The sequence below is a fragment of the Grampus griseus genome (genome assembly GCF_964374135.1).
Source record: "Grampus griseus genome assembly, chromosome: 14".
In the NCBI taxonomy this organism is placed as follows: domain Eukaryota; kingdom Metazoa; phylum Chordata; class Mammalia; order Artiodactyla; family Delphinidae; genus Grampus; species Grampus griseus.
The window spans coordinates 37862685-37877111 of record NC_139008.1 but is presented as its reverse complement, the minus strand read 5'-3'; the positions used below and the strand labels follow the sequence as shown (position 1 = coordinate 37877111).

At 57.3% G+C, this 14427-nt stretch overlaps 1 protein-coding gene across 4 annotated transcripts in view; it reads left to right on the top strand.

Annotated features, from left to right (window-relative positions):
- MAPK8IP3 (mitogen-activated protein kinase 8 interacting protein 3) overlaps positions 1-14427 on the top strand; it is a 47335-nt gene that overhangs the window by 17952 nt on the left and 14956 nt on the right. For 3 of the 4 annotated variants that reach the window (XM_082671694.1, XM_082671693.1, XM_082671695.1), the window contains 6 exons: positions 251-321; positions 592-683; positions 6297-6438; positions 9698-9944; positions 10512-10614; positions 10860-10978. In XM_082671694.1, the coding sequence (XP_082527820.1) occupies positions 251-321; positions 592-683; positions 6297-6438; positions 9698-9944; positions 10512-10614; positions 10860-10978 (774 nt within the window). Of the gene's footprint in view, positions 1-250; positions 322-591; positions 684-6296; positions 6439-8564; positions 9033-9697; positions 9945-10511; positions 10615-10859; positions 10979-14427 lie in introns of those variants that run through there. The other variant, XM_082671696.1, reaches the window with a different exon arrangement.

Sequence of the window (14427 nt, the reverse complement as noted above, 5' to 3'; positions counted from 1 at the left end):
GCTCTGCCTCTCTGTAGCAGGATTGAATAGCTTCAGATAACCGCACACACGGTGATGCACCCAGACCCGGGCCCATCAGAACCGCCTGCTAGGGTCCCCAGGGTGTTTTGCGCTGATGAGGCCACCTCTGAGCTCAGGGTCCAGGCAGGGTTTGTCTGGAATACTCTGTCCCCCAGCAGTCAAGTCCAGAGAAGTACGTGCCCTGGAGAAGCGGGTTGTGCAGTTGACAAACATTGGTTGTGTTTTCTAGTTTCCCGGCTGGAGGAGCGGGAGTCGGAGATGAAGAAGGAGTACAATGCCCTGCACCAGCGGCACACAGAGGTGGGTATCCCCGCCACGGGGCCAGGGCCACGAGGAAGTGGTAAAGCCCCACACGTGGGGTTGGCTGCCGCCCTTGACTGCCTTTTCATTCCCTGGGGTTCACCTGCTGAACCTGAAAGCCCTGGGCCTCATGTGGCCAGACTCCCTTCCCTGAACTCTGCCTTCATCTCTCTCCGAGCCCAGTGGGGGTGAAAGTGGCACAGGCTATAGGGGGTGGGCGGGTGGACCTCGTGGGCAGGGAGCACTCACTCGGATGTGTCCTCTTCACAGATGATCCAGACCTACGTGGAGCACATCGAGAGGTCCAAGATGCAGCAGGTCGGGGGGAACAGCCAGACCGAGAGCACCCTGCCGGGGAGGAGGTAGGGCGGGAAGCCGGGTGCCAGAGCTTGGTGCCCTCCCCCAAGAGGAGCCGTGGCCCCCACCCCCGACTCAGGGAGAGGGGTGTCCGGTCGGAGTGTGTGGCTTGAGCCGGGGTGTGTGCAGAGGACGGCACCAAGCAGGTGAGGGGCTGGGGTGGGCCTGCTGCGGGCCCGCAGGCCGTCACAGAGACCCAGGGAAAACCATGTAGTCCGTCCTAATACCTGCAAATTCTGTTTCTGAATTCGCCTACTCTGTAAAATTTATTTGTAGCCTCAAAATCACCACTCATGGCACTTTCACAGTCATCTGCAGATGTGCGCAGAGCAGTGAAAAATTTGAGTCACCCAGAGCACAGGGTGCCAGCTGAGGTGGTGCCAGGCGACGCTCCACCTCCTGCAGAGATGCCCAGGGATGGGGGCAGCGGGTGGCGCAGTGTCCTGCAAGACGCTGGGGTCCAGGGGCCAGTCAGTGGGGACTGGATGGAGCCCAGCTCTGGCCCCTGTCCTCTAAGACATGTTAAATACTTCTAGCACCTCGTTTTCTGTTTTGTAAAATAAAGGAAACAGTGTACCAGGATGAGTGAGGAATGGAGATTCTAATCTGTGTGAGATGTGTACCTACCTATGTACATGTTTCTTCTACAAGCAAACGTGTTTGCGGTGACTTTGTAGAATACAACCAGCTCGAATTGCGAGAATCGACTCTAGGTGGTAGGGGAGGCCTGCACACCTCGGTGACCAGCAGACACAGTCACACCCCGCCATGCTGGTTTTATTCGGGGAGCAGAGAGAAGCCTGCAGAGGCCAGGTTCCTGCTTCATCTTCATTCAGGATAAAACCACACCTCAGTACCCCAGGAGCAGATTGTCAGAGATCTTCTCCAGGGTGTTACCATGGGAGGCCATGGCTCCATCAGGCTGGAGGAGGGAGGAGGTGCCTGAGGCTGGAACCCCAGGCCCAATGGATGGAGCTCGCCGTTCGTGCCTCTGCAGCTGTGGCCCCTTGTTCCTGCAGCGAACACCGGAAGCCCCAGGTCTGGTCACGAAAAAGCTCTATTTTCTCTGCACCTGTCTCCTTGATGGGTGATGTCTGCAAACAAGGAGATTCAGGCCCTTCCATTCTGGGCATCGTCAGCTACTCACTGGGCCATGGTGGGCGAAGCTGTTGAGTCTTCCAGTTTGAAAACGGAAAGTGTAATATGTCAGCGGAGGCCTAGCAGGGCCTAGGAAGAGCAGTCATCCAGGGGACCACTGGCATGTTTTTAGACAGTCTCGCCGCTTCTCGTGGGGAGTAGGGGATACAGCTGTTGTGGATGCTTTCTTTCTGTAAATGTGTGTGCCCCAGGAAAGGGTATCAGGGGGTCATTAGCTGACCCCCCTGGCTCTGTGAGAATTAAGTGAGAGATTGTGTATCAAAGAGTGTGTTAAACTGCAAAACTCTTTGCAGATATTGTTTCTGGGTTAGTTTTATCTGAAGGTAGGAAATACCCATCTCCAAGCCACCGTTTCCCAACACACTGTGAAAGCCTCACTCCTGGCCCTTAAAAGTTGCTGAGGGAATTTCCAAGGAACTGCACCAAAGCCAACCTGGAATCGGGAGCTCCTCGTGTTGTTTTGGGGCTGCAGAGGCTGGCTGTTCGGGCATTACCTAGAGTTTGGGCTCAGGCCCAGATTCCTGCCCAGCCTTGTGTCCCCATCTGATCCTCCTCAGGGTGTCACCAAGGCCAGGGTGCACTTGGCTGTGTGTCCATTCTCTCCAGGCCCTGGACACTCTCTGCTAAGACACCTTCCTGAGCCCCACGGGGGTAGAGATGCCTGCCAGCAGGAAGGAGGAGCCTGGGGCTGTCAGCTGCGACCCTCCTGTGCCTTGGCAGTGAAGAGGCGCCTTCCTGTGTGTGTGTGTGTTGCGGGGCGGTGGCCGGAGCAGAGCTTGTTTGGGAAGCAGAGAGGCAGGGCTGCGTTTGGGCTGCCTCCATTGCTCTGTCAGCTGGCTAGAGACATTTAACCTCACTGTGGCACAGGAAATCGCTTGCCCCATGCTTGCTGCCACAGTGTATGAGACTCTGGGCTCCTGCTGGCCCTGTAGCCGCCCTTGCCCCGCCAGCCTGGACACTGGGCTGTGATGGAGATGTTCCCAGGGCCCACTGTGCGTCTCTGACGGTCCTGGGCCCACTTTCCGACGAATGGATGTGGATGGCAGCCATGCCTCCCATGTCCAGCGGGCACGCTGGTGGAAGGAGAGAAAGCACAGGCCTTCTCTCACTGCGCTGGGCATTGGCCTCTGTAGGGCTCAGAGAGTGCAGACATCCCACTGTGGCCTGTGCTACTGCAGCAGATGAAGGGGAAAGCCCTGTTCTGCCTTCCTGGCCTGCTCTTCTCTGGGGTGTACCCCTCTAGCCACAACTCTGTATCCTTTGGGGACAGATGTGTGTCTGCCCATCTTAGCTTAGACTCTCCGGCTCCCCGAGGAGGCTCGTCCTTAGTGCCGGGGAGCTGCTGGCCACTGCTGAGCCCAGACAGGCACAGTTTTCCTTCAGTCCTGGCTTGGTTTTGTGAATCTGTGTGTCTTTAGAATAAAACCGGTGGTGAGGGCTTCCATCGTGGCGCAGTGGTTAAGAATCCGCCTGCCAGTGCAGGGGACACGGTTTCGAGCCCTGATCTGGGAAGATCCCACATGCTGTGGAGGAGCAACTAAGCCCGTGCACCACAACTACTGAGCCTGTACTCTAGAGCCCGTGATTCACAACTTCTGAGCCTGCGTGCCACAACTACTGAAGCCTGCGCACCTAGAGCCCATGCTCCACAACAAGAGAAACCACCACAATGAGAGGCCTGTGTACCGCAGCAAAGAGTAGCGCTCGCTCACCGCAGCTAGAGAAAGCCCACACACAGCAACAAAGACCCAACACAGCCAAAAATAAATAAATAAAATAAATCAATTAAAACAAAACAAAACCGGTGGTGAGCGTGCGTGGGCCCGTGAACATGGCGTATGCAATCGTGTGCCCTGTCACTGCACACTCAAGTGCTTGCGTGTGCCAGGAGCATCGTGGGGAGGACGCTCACCCACTGCCCGGGGCTGAGTGGGCGCACCCTGCCGTCCAAGCCAAGGGGGTGTGTGTCTGTGTGCCCTGTGTCCATCCTGCATAGGATCTGCGTGTTCCACATTTGTCTGTCTCCATGGGGACCTCCCTCTCCATGTGCGCACACATGCCCCCAGAGCCCCCAACCTTCCCTCTCTAATGTTGCCTTCTTGTCTTGCCCTCTGTGCTGTCCCCGCCGTGTGCTGGCCTTCGTCTGTCACTGCCCTGCAGTCCTCGCCAGTCATGGAGGAGAAGGTAAAGGCTGCAGCTGTCCCTGGGCCTCGGGTTGGGGGAGCTCGGATGGCTGCCGGAATCATACAGATTGGAGGCTCTGGACTTGGCGTTGACAGGGCCTGCTGCCAAGGAGAGGCAGGCGGGTCCCAGGCCCCAAGGCAGCCCTGAAGCAGGTAGCAGTGCAGGCCCCACTAGCAAACGTCCACCCGGCCTGCGGGTCGGGGCCGCATGTCTGCACCCCCAGGAGGTGGCGGGCAGGGGTGGAGACCCTGCGCCTGGTGTTAGGCAGCCCAGCTCAGTCACTTAGGACCCAGAGCCAGTGGCGTGACCTCTGCGAGCAGCGTGACGCCCTCGGGCTATAGCCTCTGAAGTGGACGAGCATTGGCGTCTCCCGGGGGAGCTGCAGGGCTATAACAAGAGGACACGGTGGGTGAGCCTTGGATGGGCTCTGGCCGGCAGTCAGCAGCACCCAGCGAATGCTCTTGAGGCTTGCGGTTGCGGGGAGCAGCGGAGAGGACGCAGGACTCGATCCTCGTGAGGATTTCCATCAGGGAGTGCGGCCTGGCTGTCTGTTGACGCATAGAGTCGTGGAGGCGGGCGATGGATACGGGCTCTCATCCTGGGGGGCAGGTGGCCCCACCCTGCCCTGCCGTCATGTTACCCTGTGGTATCTGGTGACAGCCTGGGCCGAGGAACCCCTTATGTGCGTCCCCCACCGAGGTCAGAGCTGGGCCCCAGGAGAGGCACCCCCATATGGGCACTGGGAGCCCAGTGGAGGAGCAGTGGTGGATGAGGGGCTGGGAGCCCTGAAGGAGCAGCCCACGGAGCAGTGGCTGCCTTCCCGGACGCCGAGGGCCTGGGGGCTGTGGTCAGAGAACAGCCTGGCGAGGACTGAGCCATGGGCTGCTGAGCTTGGGATGGATCTGCAGACCCAGAGCTTTCTAATTTGACGTCTGAGCTCTTAACCAAGAAAGTGTCGTCTGTCATGGGGGACAACGGCTGCATGAGGCACTTGAGGTCGTCAGCAGGAAACCGCCTTCCTGAGCGGCCGAGGCCCCTGTCCAGCCCTGCAGGCCTCCTCTGGCCCTGTCCCTCCCACAGCTTAGCCCCCAGAGGCACAGCCAGGTCCCAACAGGTCTGGGGACCCTGCTCTGCGGGAGGCAGTGTCTTCCTGAACAGAACAGACCCAACAGCTCGAGCAGCTCGGAGGGGCTTCCAGATTCGGAGTTCTCCTCCTGCTGCACCCCAGCCCCGCCGCCCTGGAGCCGTTGGGGCACCCCCAGAGAGACATTCTTCCCAGAGTCGTGCCTCAGGCAGCTGCCCGCCAGCCATAGGAAGTTCTGGTCATGGCGGCCGCTCCGCTCCCCTGTTCATCACCTGCATCCTCCAGGCACTGTGAGGAAGCCACCATCCTCCCTCCAGGACAGCCCAGCCTCTGGACCCGGCTCCGTGGGACCCCTGAGGAAGCCTTGCCACCCCTCCCACCTCAGCCCCTGTGTGTCAGGGATTCAGATGCTTGGCCTGAACAGCTCTGAGCAGCATGGACTCCATGCAGCCACCGACAGGCTCTGGGGCGCCATGTGTCTGCCCTGGGCCTGGGCTCCATTCCCTCGCCGCTAACAGCCCGCGGGGCATATCCCAGGGACTGAGCCCACGGCAGGCGGCTTTGAGCATCAGTCCAGCCCACTGGACATTCTCAGTTGGCTAGCATAGCTTTATAAGGTGCCTCTGTGGTGTCAGTGCTCCGTGACGGGGGGAACTGCTCGGGGCAAGAGAAAAGCGCCCCATGAGAAACTCCGTACCCAGGTCTCCTGAAAACAGTGATGGGGTGTTGGGGGAGGGCGAGGAACAAAGAACAGGGGAGAAAGGGTTGACTCCTCCTGGCTGGCTCCAGGAGGCAGAAGTAGGGCCAAGGAGGAACCAGACAATGCTGCCTGTGATGCCAAAGGGCCTATCACAGGCACTGCTGTGCAGGTGTCTGTTTACAATGGAAATAAATAAAAGTGATAAATGACAGTGTAACGGAGGGGAAATGTTCTATGGGATCACAGCGGAGTGGCGATGCCCTGAGCGGGTGAACACGCTGATTAGTGCGGCTGCAGGTCAGAGGGGTCTGAGGTCCTGTGTGCCTGGCCACCCAGAAGGTCACGCCCTTCCCTACAGCCCGTGGTCAGGGGCGTCTTTTAGAGCAGCTCCAGCTGCAGAATAAGCATCTGCATGTCCAGAAAGAGTTTGCAGCCCTGTTTCAGGAGCCACTGTCTAATCCCCCCTCTCCTTCTCTCCCCACATTTCAACAGGAAGGAGCGCCCCACCTCCCTGAGTGTCTTCCCCCTGACCGACGGTATGGTACGTGCACAGATGGGGGGCAAGCTCATGCCTGCGGGGGACCACTGGCACCTGAGTGACCTCGGCCAGCTGCAGCTCAGCTCCAGCTACCAGGTTTTGTAGCCGTGCTATGGAGTGAGGGCTCCCCGTTGCCCCACATTCTTTCAGGAGGGTGTGGCCGCAGCCGGGACTCTTGACTGCTCGGGGACCTGCCTACAGCCAGGGCGTGCCCATCGGGCAGGGCTGAGCGTAGTGACCATCCCCGAACATAACCCAGAGCCTCGCAACCAGACTGGGCTTCACCCCACACGTGTTGTCCTTCTAGCATCTGAGGTTTGCACTCCAACCAGGAGAAAGTCAAAGGCCAGGGGTCAGCTTCTCTTCTTTGGGCTGTTCTTACCGGCCTACCCGTGCTAACCACCTGAGTTTGAGAAGGAAGACATCTTGAGTGTGCTCAGCTCAGCAGTGAGAGCACCCACCCTCCATCCCCAGCACTGGGGCCCTGGGAAGGCCAAGGGCAGGCCCTTGTGCAGGGCCCCTGGGCACTTGCTGCCAGTCTTGGTCTGTGAGCTCAGCCCATCTGGTGAAGGCAGGCTGTGGCAGGACGGAACGCGGGCCCCATTGCTCGTTGAAGAGACCAGACCCTCGCCCTGGGTCTGGTGATTCCCCACTGAGGCCATCAGAGGATACCCTCTGGGCCGGGTCGAGCAGTGGATGTGGGCCCAGTCTTCCCCACAGCTTCCTTCCCGCCGCAATTCATTGCCGGCTGTCCTCCTGCCTCGCAGTGTCCAGCTGGGCTGCAGGAGGTCACCACAAGCTGTCAGCTGTATCGGAAAGCGACCCCACTCACTCGGCGTCTGTTCCGCGGAGTGAGCACTCCTCGTGCCCGCCAGTCACTGGCTGTCCTGCCAGCAAGTGGGGTCCGGGCAGAAGGGGCAGGGCCCACAGCTGGCGTGTACCCCCAAGCCCCTGCAGGGGCGTTGAGCCTCAGAAAGCTGGGAGGCTGGGGTCTCCAGACGGCCCCTTGGGCTAGCCTGTGTTCTCATGCGTCTCTCTTTCTCCTGCGTCGTCTGAAATCGTTCTCTCTTAATAAATTATAGTCCTTTATATGTTTTAGTTCATAGGTGTGTTTTGTTTGATTTTTTTTAATAATTACTTTTAAGTTCTTTTTATTTTATGCTCTAGGTTTTCAAGTTTTTCTAATTTTTTAATTTGTTTTGTTGTTTTTGTTTTGTTTTTTGTTTTTATGTACTGTATTTTCAGTGTTTTAACCAAACAGTTGTGGCTCCTCATGGGAGGCATGGCCGCTGGGATGTGGGTTCTTTGCATTTGGAGGTCACTGCTGCACGTTGGTGTTAGAGGTTGGCAGGTTTCTTTAGGTAAGTGGTGGCCAGGGGGAGTGTCCTGTGGGTAAGTGGTGGCCTGCAGGCGACAGACAGCTAGGGGAGTAGGGGGAGGCCTGGTTATGCCGCAGAATTACCCACGGTGACTACCAGAGTCAGGAGGCCCACGGAAACAGTGTTCAAATCACGGACAGGTGGGGAGCGTGGCCATTGAGTCAGGTGGTCTGACAGTGTGTGCTTCCGTGAGGCATGGGCTCATGTGTCCGGCCGTCTTTGTGGAAGTCCCTGTGCATCAGCCTGGAGCATAGCCCTCCTCGGGTACCACTCTCCTCGGAACCCTCCCTGTGGGAGAGCACTCGGGCCCCCACCACAGAGGCGTGCAGTGTGCACGGTGCTGTGAAGAGGAAAGGGTTTTTTCTTTACAAATTGGCCCTGAGCTGCAGAACCCAAACCCAAACCAAAAATGTTTGCAGGGGGCGCTTCTCACCACAGCTCATCAGCAACCCGGATGAGTGTTGTTGGCTATGGGGGCCATCCTGTTCCCTGTGGGGTGTTGTGGGCACCTTGCCTCCACCCATCCCCAGCTCTGGTCACCACAAGTGTCTCCAGACATCACCAAGTGTCCCTCGGGGACACAGCTGCTGGGATGGGAGCCCTGTCGAGAGGAGAACGAGGATGTGAGGTTCCGGGTAGAAGAGTCTCAGCCCAGGGAGAGGCGGTGCCTGGCGGGGACCAGGCTGCTCGGGAAAAGGCAGATCCCACAAGGCTCCCAAACCACTCTGACTCCTAGTCACCTGGAGGTGGCCATGGGAGCACAGTCAGCCCTTCCTAGTTAAAGGTGGGGGTAGGTTGGTCCCAGCATCCATCCAGCTTCACAGAGAAGGCCGACACCCCGTCATCAGCTCCTCTTGTAAGAAAGTTCTCCTGAAAGTGTGTCCTCTGAGGAAACCGTGTGATCTGGCGCCGATGGGAACATGTACCCAGAGTGGCCTCTCAGTGCTGCCCCCCTCCGCCCCCATGGGCCTCAGCCCCTCCTGAGGCCATGCCCCTTCTCGGCACCAGGCAAGAAAGAGGCTGCGGGGGCCCCACGGCACCTGCTCAGGGATGAGTCGGGGGTGAGTCTGGGGTTACCGATGTTAGTTCGTAGAAGAGCGGAGGCTATTTTTATTGAGGTTCCCTGATGGTTTCACCAGGAAAGACGGTAGGAGAGGAATGTTTGTTTGCTGTCCACATTTATTCAAACAATGTGTTCTCTCTCCAGGGAGATTCTTAAGGTCAACAGTTGATTGCAGTTTTTACTAATCTGGTCTTTTTTCGCTCTCGGAACATTTGGGGGACGTCCCATTCTGTGGAATTTGCATTTGCGTAGGTGTTGAAGGCAAACTTTGGTTCGGTTGGGCCGTGGAGATTAAGCGAGACCCATCCCCTGGTGTCTCTTTGTTGGGGAGGCCACCACTGGCAGAACTGGGGAGGTGCCCACTTGTCACAGCCCCTGACTGTGGCCAGGGCGGGAGGCAGGAGGCAGGAACGAGAGGGACCAGCCCTCGAGGGCCTCGCAGTGGAGCAGTAACTTGATCAGAAGGCACGCCGGCCTCCCCGGCCTCCTTCCCAGCCGGGGAGCTTCTGCCCTGACCTGGGCTGGGGCTTAGCTCGGCCCACCCACCGGCTGCAAGGGGTTACCGGCCACATCCACATAGCTTCGTGTCTAGCCCCATACTGGAAAGCGTGCAAGCCAAAAGCCTGGCCCAAGCCATTTAAATAAGGTGTAGCCGCCTCTGGAAAGCCAGAGGCTGGATGAGTCAAGTGAAGAGGCTGGGAGGAATCAGCCCAGCGGGAGAGAAGTGGCCTCCTGTCACTTCCATTCTGGCACGGAGTGCTGTTTTACTGCGGCCGAGTGGCAAAGACCCCAAGCAAGGGGGCCTCGTGGTGGTGGCCGAGGCCCTGCCGGCCCTGCGTGGTCCACCCCTCGTGGCCTCCCCGGGGGACCTGACCCGCGCCACGAGCTTCCCTCTTCCTGTGTTTGGCCCCAGTGTCCGCAGGATGAGATGTCCGAGTCAGGCCAGTCCTCAGCAGCAGCCACGCCCAGCACCACGGGCACCAAGTCCAACACGCCCACGTCCTCTGTGCCCTCGGCTGCGGTCACACCCCTCAGCGAGGGCCTGCAACCTCTGGGCGACTACAGCGGCAGCTCCAAGAACAACAAGAGAGCGCGGGAGAAGCGCAACAGCCGCAACATGGAGGTGCAGGTCACACAGGAGATGCGCAACGTCAGCATAGGTACTGGCCGCCCTGCCTGCCCAGCGCCCCACCCTCACCAGCACCACGCATGTCTCCTCCCAGTTCGCAGGGCTGGTCGCTTCTGAGGCCTCTCCTTGGCTGCCCTGTCCTCAAGTGGTCATGCCTCTGTATGTGTGTCCTGACCGACCCCTGCTTTTTATAAGGAAACAGTCAGATGAGACCAGGGCCCACCCTTTGGCCTCATTTTACCTTCATCACCTCTTTAAAAACCCATCTCCAATACAGTCACATTCTGAGGAACTGGGGTCCAGGGCTTCAGCCTGTGAATTTGGGGGACACAACTCAGCCTGACAGTAGACCACTGTCATCCAGCAGACACAGTCTAATCAGAGAAAAGGGAAGGAAAAAATGGCCTGTTCAGATGGGATCACAGTTCTGGGGGACAGGCCCCATCCAGCCACCAGCTCGGGAAGATCCCCCACCATGACCGTCCCTGCCTGTGGTGGCCTAGCGTGGGGTCTCCGGACAAGGGGCCCCAGGGCAGCCATGAGTGGTACAGGGAACTGCTGGTCACCCCCTGACCCTGGGCTCCACTGTTTCCCCCAGGCATGGGCAGCAGTGACGAGTGGTCTGATGTTCAGGACATTATCGACTCCACCCCAGAGCTGGACATGGGCCGGGAGCCCCGCCTGGACCGCACGGGCAGCAGGTGCTCACTGGGCCCAAAGCCAGTCCCGAATGGCTCAGCACTCACCCTGGGAGTTGGTGCCCCTGGTAGAGGTGCCTCGCAGCCCCTCGAGGTGGGAGAACTGCCCAGGACACTGACCCGCCACCCGCCACACCTGCACTTGCGCCAGCGGTGTTGGCATCGAGTGGCCCCTCAGAGGTGTCCCCGTGTGCGGTCCAGTGGTGCTGCCCACTCACTCTACCTTCCTTGGCTGCGTGTCCCCACAGCCCAACCCAGGGAATCGTGAACAAGGCTTTTGGCATCAACACTGACTCCCTGTACCACGAGCTGTCGACTGCGGGGTCCGAGGTCATCGGGGATGTGGACGAAGGGGCCGACCTGCTAGGTAAAAACAACCATCCCCGGGACCCTGTTGTGGTTGAGTTTGTGATGAAAGCAAAGTCTCTGTGAGCCAGGAAGTTCTTTTTACAAACTGAATATTGAGATGTATTCACTTACCGTAACTCGCCTCTTAAAGTGTGCCGCTCGGTGGGGTTTGGGGTGCTCACGGATTCGAGCAACTGTCTATAGACCATCTTGTCAGCCCAAGAAGAAACCCATTCCCAGTAGCCCTCAGCCCAGCCCTGCTCCAAGCCCCTCCCCTGGGCAGCCCACTTTCTAGGAACGTTTTGGGAGGGTGGTGATTGCCAGCTCCTCCAGTCCACGAGGAGCGTGCCCAGACAGTGTCAGTGCCCTCTGGGAGCCCTGTGAGGCTATGTCTGAGACGGGTGCAGAGACAGCCTGCCTGATGCAGACTTGCTCCTAGTCCTCCCTCCCTGCCCGAGCCAGGCCCCGTGTGCCAGCGTATGCCTGTACCTGAGGGCAGCCTGCATGGCTCTGAGGCCAGGCTGTGGCCCTCAGGGCAGTGGAGGGAAGTCACGCTGTCTCTCAGTGGGGTTCAAGCTCCCCTGGCCCAGATGTGTGTCCGGAGCCCCAGCCTGGAGAAGCGGCCTTGTCCGCGAAGCCCTCTCTCCTGCTCAGCAGCCAGCAAGGTGGGCGTCAGGGCCGTGGTTCTGTTCTGTCCCCTCCCCACACCCCAAGGAAGGGTCCTCTTGTTTCTCCTTGGGGAGGGGCAGCAGCTGCCTCCACTGGATACGTGGCAAGCAGGGTGGTAGCGATTCCACTAAGAGAATCCGGGAAGGCTGTCTTCTGACGTTTGATCCATGTTTTATCATCTGCTGCCTGAGGAGGCGGAGCTGTCTGGCATCTGAGGGTTTCTGTTGCCAGCCTCTCTGCTGCTCTCACTCCCCCCTGATAGATGCACCAGCAGGGACTCGGGGCATCTTTGGACCGGTTCCCCGGGTAGACAGCGCCGCCCGGCCGGCCTGCCAGCTGCACACACCACCAGGCCTGACCTGCAAACGAAGGGGGCCCAGCTGGCGTTTTTAGCTGGAACAGCCTCGCTTTCTTTGCAGTGGGCCTGCATTCCTATTAGTTCTCATAAGTTGATTGTCTTACTCAGGGTGGGGAGACGTCCAGGCAGCAGCATCATCTGGGGTGTTTAGCACCAGCATGCCTTGTGCCTGGAACAGAAGTTTTTTCAGCCAGAATTTAAATTTTTCAGCCAGAATTTTCAGCCAGAGATACAGGTACACAACTGTATATATCAAATTGTGGTAAAACCATAATGTAAAACTTATCAGTTTTTAGGTGTACATTTCAGTAAAGTACATTCATACTCAATGGTGAAAGACTGAAAGCGTCCCCTCTAAGATTAGGAACAAGACAGAGATGCCCGCTTTTGGCAGTATATATTTTTAATGGAATTTTTCTCACAAGCATTGTAAAAATATATATTTAAAAATACACAAAAGCTGTTAGTATTCAGAAAAAGTCTACTCATTAGGGATAGTCACTTTTAGTATTTTGACATCCTTCTCTTCTTTACATATTTCAGATACTACCATATAAATTCAATTTTTAGGCATTTTTTTATTTTTAGAAAAAGGATACATGCTGATAATAATATTAAAGTAATATCAGACATTGCCAAGAAGGAAGTAAAAACCAGAGGAGCCCCCAAGCCGTGATGAGTGACACCCTCCCAGGTGCCAGGGCCCCAGCATGCGCACCTGGGACGTGGGGTGGCAGCTTTTGTCTGGCCTTTTCTTCATGGCTGATGTTAATGTTTCCCTGAACCACTAAGATTCCTCTGCACGTTTTAATTTCCTTATCTTTGTGTGACTGTGAATTGCCTAATCAATTCTAATTTTTGCTGTTTGAATACCACTGTCATAGCTACCTGCGGGCGTAGATCTTTCTAGATGTGGGAACCCCCTGGACAGGTGTGGACTCGTGGGGATGGGCTGTAGGCTGCTCCCCTGCATGTGCTCACACCAGCAGGGCCGGGCGTGGCCGAGAGGAGGCACCTGGGATCCAGGCTGTGACGGGTGGTCACTGGAAGGAGTGCCTTTCTGCCCGGGCAATGTTGGAGCCGCACCGGGCCTGGGGGGCAGCCTCCTGCACTAGAGAGCTTACACAGCAGGGCACCACACTTTCTTGAGCTTTTGAGAACCTGATAAAAAGGTAAAAGGCATCTCCCTAGGAAGACATACAGACATAGGATGTTTTGCATTTCCATGTCAGGGTCGGAGGCCCAGCTTCGCATTCCCGCTCCTGGTGCAGAGCTCTGGAGGAGGTCTGAGGGGCGAAGCGGGGGCCCATGCACCTCGTACCTTTCTTCAGTCTCGTCATGTGACAAGATTCCAACACTCATCACGGGCCTTACAAGAAGAGCGACACCAATGTTTTATATACCCAGCCACCGTTAATGCCTCATACTGCTAGTGTCTCCATTTCACAGATGAAGAAACTGAGGTCACAGAGGCCGAGGTGAAGTGGCAGAGCCAGGACTTGAACTCAGGTCCCACCCAGGGTGGCAGCCCTGCCTCCGACCACCGCTGTGCTTTTTTTAACAGCCTTATTGAGATGGAATTTCCACACCATACAATCCACCCACTTTCAGTGTACGCCTCAGTGACTTTTAGCACGTTCGGATTTGTGCAGTCATCACCACATAACTTTAGAACATTTTACACTGCCCCTCAAACGAAACCTGTACCCACTAGCAGTCGCTCCCTGCCACCACCCTGGCACTGCTGCTCTACTTCCTATCTCTGCAGACTTGCCTGTTCTGGACATTTCACGTCAGTGACCTTTTCCATCTGGCTACCTTCATTTAGCATCATGCCTTTAAGGTTCGTCCATGTTGGAGTGTGTCAGAGTTTCATTCCTTTTTATGGCTGAATAATGTTTCAGTGTGGATAGGCCACATTTCATGTATCCATTCAGCCACTGATGGACATTTGGGTCATTTCACTTTTGACTGTTGTGACTGATGCTTCTGCTACAATTGTGATGCCTCGCATGGTTCTATGAGATCACCGGAGCTCACTGGCCTCCTCGCTACCTGGTGGCACTGGGTGGCCTGCCAGTCAGTCCATCCCGTCAGCCACGTTTCCTGCCTTGCCCTGTGGCCCCAGGCTGCAGAGCTGTCCCCTCCCCTGCAGCGCCCACAGGTGCAGTGCTGATGGTGTGCGTGCTCACTCCATGTGACTGCCCCCCACCCATCCTGGCGCCCCCGGGGCTGGCAGACGCTCTAGCATGTGGCCACATCCTGTGGTTCAGACAGCACCGTTCCGGACGCCAGAGTCTCCATAAAGAGTGATGGGAGAGAAAAGCAGAGAACTAGAAACCGCACACCAGTGAGTTTTACCTGGAGCCACATTGACTGAGTCAGTAGATAGAGGTGCAGTCTGTTGCAGCAGGGTTCCTGAGAGGGAAATGATGTCTGAT